We start from the raw sequence: 4,964 nt of genomic DNA, 5'->3' as shown, positions 1-4,964 counted from the left end.
CTTACAGACATTGTTGGTAACTGTGGAGCTCTCGTGCTCCTAAGCCCGGTTGTTCGCGGCGCGAACGTCAAACTGGGATTTTTTCCGTCTGACTATTATATACAGCACCAAACAAGTGCTAGACGAACATGGACGAAATTCCTTCAAGAGATACAGCTACGAAACGGTTCTTACGAAGAGGATATGGTTTCTGAATATTTTTACAAATAAACGGTATTCAACTTTGATGAAAAAAACGAGGGAACATACACTTTAAAGTGCAATGATGTAGGAACCACGGAGTCTGTGCATCTAAATATTCAAGGTAACTTGTATTGTACGTCACGGAATATTCGTACGTTTTATTATGTATATTATTGTATTATTATAATTTTGTCCGTTTTGTTACGTCTCTTTGGAATAAAATAACGCGTAATATAAGTATTAGGACAAAAATTAATGATCATGATGATAAGTGTATACGCAACCATAACCTTTTCATCTGTAGTATTAAATGTTATGAAATATGCAAAATGACTTGGAGGAGTTCTTTTTCAGAGCGACCCAGTTACCCAGTAATCGGTCCAAAGTCCATTGACTTTAACATAACAGGATGCATTTATGTTTATGCTGGCTCTGACGTGTATTGCAAAACTGACAATGGAACCGAACCCGTACAAGTCGTACTTTTACTTGGCAATGATTCATTTGTTCTTGCTGAAAGCAAAGAGAACAATGGGTTGTACAAGTTCCATAACGTTCATCAACATATGGCTGGACTGTCGAGACGGAATGTGACATGCCTAGTTTCAAATGCAGCCCTTGACACACCTTACGAAGTGCACGGCATTCTATGTGACGTGGGTAAGCAAATAGGAGATACATAATGACAAGCTATGATTCGTTATTTTGTGCAAAGCAAAATATTTCGATTTTGTATGATATTGAATGCTGTTTAATCATTGTGTTTTAACTTCAGAGAAAGGAAGCCCGCCCGAGCTAACAGTTCCCGAATTCCTTGTTGGAGAAAGCTCGAAAGCAGTATGTGAGGTGCGCAATGCTATCCCAGCTCCGGCATTAGCAATACACGTTGGCACAGTCTTGCTAGCTGATGTTCAACAAACTGATTCATTCAATACATCTTCTAATACTTTTACAAGTTTAGCAAGGGCGACAAACACTAATAAATCGTGGAATGGAAAAGAAATGTGTTGCACAAGGCAAAGCAAAGAATGCTTTGGTTTTAGAAGTTCGTCAGTTTGCCAAAATATAAGTATAAAATGTAAGTTTAACACAAAATGACTGTTAAAATACGCGTATTTGTAAAAGTTAAAAAATGAAAATGTAATAGGAAAGAATACTCTTAATATAATTTCATTTCCCATGGTTTATCTTTGTACTACTGGGGCTGTAGTTGTATCATTGAAAAGGAAACATTATAGTCTTGAATTGCATATCATTGAAAAATAAACGATATATTTTTGTATTTTCTAACTTTAAAACGGTTAATTGATGTTTAAGCTTGTCATATTTTGTTTCCAGTTCCGCCGTCGGATCTTTACATATCCGTAAACAAAATACACGAGTATAACAACAATGTTTCTATATATCTCTTAAACATGTCTTGTGAAACGAATGAATCAAATCCGCCTTGTACGATTAAATGGTCAAGCGACAACGATAACATAACAGTCGTTCAAAGCAACAAATGTACGAATGGTGAAAACGGGAGTTACCATTCTGTATTCAACGTGCTTTACAATGTCACTGAAGACATGGTTGGGGAAACCATTACATGTGCAACAACATGTGACCATTTCCCATTCCGTTCAAATCAAGACTACAAAATATATATTTCAGGTACGTACTTGAATTTATTTCATATTCGAATTTCTTGCACACTTTCCAACCGAGACTGCTATGTTTTTTTTTACAGGATCTACTTTCCTAAACGTACTTAAATTATCATATCTTTCATTCAAGCTGCTTGATCAACATGTACCGGGGATGAGATTAAAGAAGTAAATAGTATAATAGTTATTGTTTTCTACAAGGTCTGTATTTGTTATAATTTTTTTAGTTTCTCAACAATTTCTACAATACATTTCAGATTGTCAGACTCTTAATTTGAACACGACATCACCTGTTCATTTATGTCCGAATAATACATTTATCGTCAAATGTCATTTGGATGGCTGCAATGCTAAATCGCAATGGACGCTTTGCTGGGAAGATGAAAATAGAACTGTAATAAAGACTCGTAATAAAATAGGTGAATGCCTCTTAACACTGAATTATACCGGAAAAGAGGGAAAAACATACTCTTGCATCGCTTGGAAAACAAATGAGCATCTGAGAAATTCCTTGGCCATTTTAAGCTCATGACAGATGGTTTGTAGTTGTTCAGTTGTTTATCTATTATATTTATAATAAATGAAATGTCTCCGATGTTTTTTTATGATATGAAATATATTATTGCAGGGAAGCAATGCCAGGACAATGCCATACAGACATTTTCTTCAATATTCCGATTTCCTGTCAAGAATCTTCTTATTGGAACATGTGTTTTCTGTGGACTCTGTATCGTGCTTGCAATTGGAAGTAAGAATTTTGTTTCAATGAAGTGAAACTTTAATTTCTGCAATAAAGACAAAACGCGAAATTTTGAAAGGGTTTACAGGTGTAAAGTCTTCCTACAACTTGTTTCTTTTGATTCAGAATTTTTTTTTTCAACAGTCCGAATAACATTACAACATTTCAGATACTGATTTATGAAAGAGACAAGGGCCAACTAGGGAATACATATATATATTGTGCGAAAATTATTTAGTACAGGCATACAAATTTATTCATTTTCAAAATGTACAACTAACACAATAAAAATATCTTTATAGTAGACTCTACATAGATAAAATAAAACTATCTGGAACAAATGTTGATTAAATGTTTGAAATTAACAAAACTCTTTTTTAGGATGTATATTTATTAAACGGCGAAAGGTCAGCGCAATCATCACAAATGAAATGTATGTATCAATTATAATTTGTGTTAAGTGATGGGGAAATTCAGATATGTGTTGTACAATTAGATATGCTTAAATTGTCGATATATAATGAAATTTATTATTTCCTGTAAAGCAGACCTTCTTCTAACGATATTTCTGTTTATATAACTCATTCCCGGATAAGTACAAATGACAACTAATGATATAACTTGCGTATTTTTCAGTGTTCAAAATCACAGCGGTAAGAATCTATTTAAATCGTTACTAATGCGTACATGCGTGGTCCTTTCCATGGCCTTTGAAATCCCAGCATGTACACAGCTGGATATTTATGTTGCTGTCTTTTGGTTAAGTTAACAAGTGTTATTAACCATGTCTAATTATCCTGTGTACTACTTTGTTATCCTTTTCAGGAAAAAATAAACATCATAATCATGAAACTTTCAAATTAAAAATATAAACATATCCAAATTAAAATTCAGTTAACATTTATTTATTTAAATATGTAATTGCCAATTGTATTTTATTTGATACAATAAACATTGTTGCTTATGTATCCCTTTACTAATTAAATAAATAAAGTGAAAATATTTATGGAGATCATCCTTGAAAATTCTTGGTTTGTAACATTTATTGATTGGCTATAATTATTGACTAAATTGTTATCAAAATTCACTTACAATTTGAAATACAGTCATTGGGAATCATATCCAGTTTTATACTCTATGTTCTTGTTTTCTTTCTACTAGTATAATAAACTATAACCTTGCAAATGGACCTTTATACATTATGATACCTTAAGTAACAGACACCTCGGCGGACAATGACGTGGTACACATAACAACGCAAGGTGTCCAGTATGCAGTCATACAGAGGCAGCCTGCCACACAGAGGATTGGAACACAGGTAACTCACTTAACTTTGCAATGTATTCTTAGAGATGTTTCTGTGATGTGAATGTCATACAAAATTTTAAGTAGCGTTACCAGATGATTTGTGTACGTAGTACAATGTTACATATTCCAGCAACCACATAATGTAGACAGCCTAACGTACGCCGAGTTGGACATCAATTTCCTACAGGAAGCCGTCGCCAGAGTTCCGTCGAGGAGAAACTATACGCGGACGGAGTATGCTGACATTGAGTTTCACTCAACACAGGAACCTGCTGTAGAAGATCCTGTGTACGACAATGCATCAACGAAGATCTAGATCAAAGACAAAAACATATAACCCAAATATACTGCCGTACTGTATTGTTTCTATATTGTATTCCATATGCATGATGTTTTTAGAAAATCACTTGTACAAATACTGTAAATTCTTATTAAATTGTTAAAGTCAAGAAATGATGTTTTCTTGTAATCGTACAAATGTACGATGGACTGTACTCCCTTGCGATACCATTCTTTTTCCAAAATGCTTTGTTATTGGTTAGTTTTATTTTGCTTTTGTTCCATATGATTAATTTTGATATTTACGCAGCATTGTATTATATGTAGGAAGCCCATAATTGTATAATTGCTTTGAGAAAAGGTATAATTATCGGATTCAAATACCATTTAAAAATGAAGTCTCCTCTAATATCCTGTGCAGGAATGATCTGATTTTATCGATAATGCACAGTTCTTTAAAGCGTTATATACTTGGGCTTATACGTTAATCCGATATAGTTAGTAACTTTTACGTGTAATTTTCTTAAATTTCCATCCAGTTTAAGCTAAAATAGGAATGGAACACTGTATCAATCAACAACATGTAGAAACCTGATTGAGGAAGTGTACAAAATGTAGGCCAATTTTCATGTACCGGAACGTACTGTCAACATGTGCGAATCATCGTAATATTATGTTAGTATATCAATGTTAGATGCATATGCCAAATTAGTTTTTTAATAATGTACTTACTTACTTATTTTATTGCTTACTTTCTGAATAAAATTAAATAAAATCGTGTTTTCCTTATTGCTGTCATTTTTCGC

General features: G+C 33.4%; 1 protein-coding gene and 1 long non-coding RNA gene across 2 annotated transcripts; both read left to right on the top strand.

Annotated features, from left to right (window-relative positions):
* Positions 1 to 558: 558 nt before the first annotated feature.
* Positions 559 to 2,364, top strand: LOC128221789 (uncharacterized). The gene is made up of 4 exons (XM_052930390.1): positions 559 to 843; positions 959 to 1,261; positions 1,522 to 1,839; positions 2,090 to 2,364. The coding sequence occupies exons 1-4, from the start codon at positions 750 to 752 to the stop codon at positions 2,362 to 2,364; spliced, it is 990 nt and encodes a 329-aa protein (XP_052786350.1). The 5' UTR covers positions 559 to 749.
* A 98-nt stretch (positions 2,365 to 2,462) lies between these two features.
* Positions 2,463 to 3,220, top strand: LOC128221031 (uncharacterized). Its single transcript, XR_008258873.1, has 3 exons — positions 2,463 to 2,580; positions 2,953 to 3,004; positions 3,208 to 3,220. It is a non-coding gene; the product is annotated as an uncharacterized LOC128221031 (long non-coding RNA).
* The last annotated feature ends 1,744 nt before the right edge of the window (positions 3,221 to 4,964 follow it).

This window comes from Mya arenaria, chromosome 16, assembly GCF_026914265.1.
Source record: "Mya arenaria isolate MELC-2E11 chromosome 16, ASM2691426v1".
Taxonomy (NCBI): domain Eukaryota; kingdom Metazoa; phylum Mollusca; class Bivalvia; order Myida; family Myidae; genus Mya; species Mya arenaria.
This window is presented reverse-complemented; position numbering and strand designations above follow the sequence as displayed.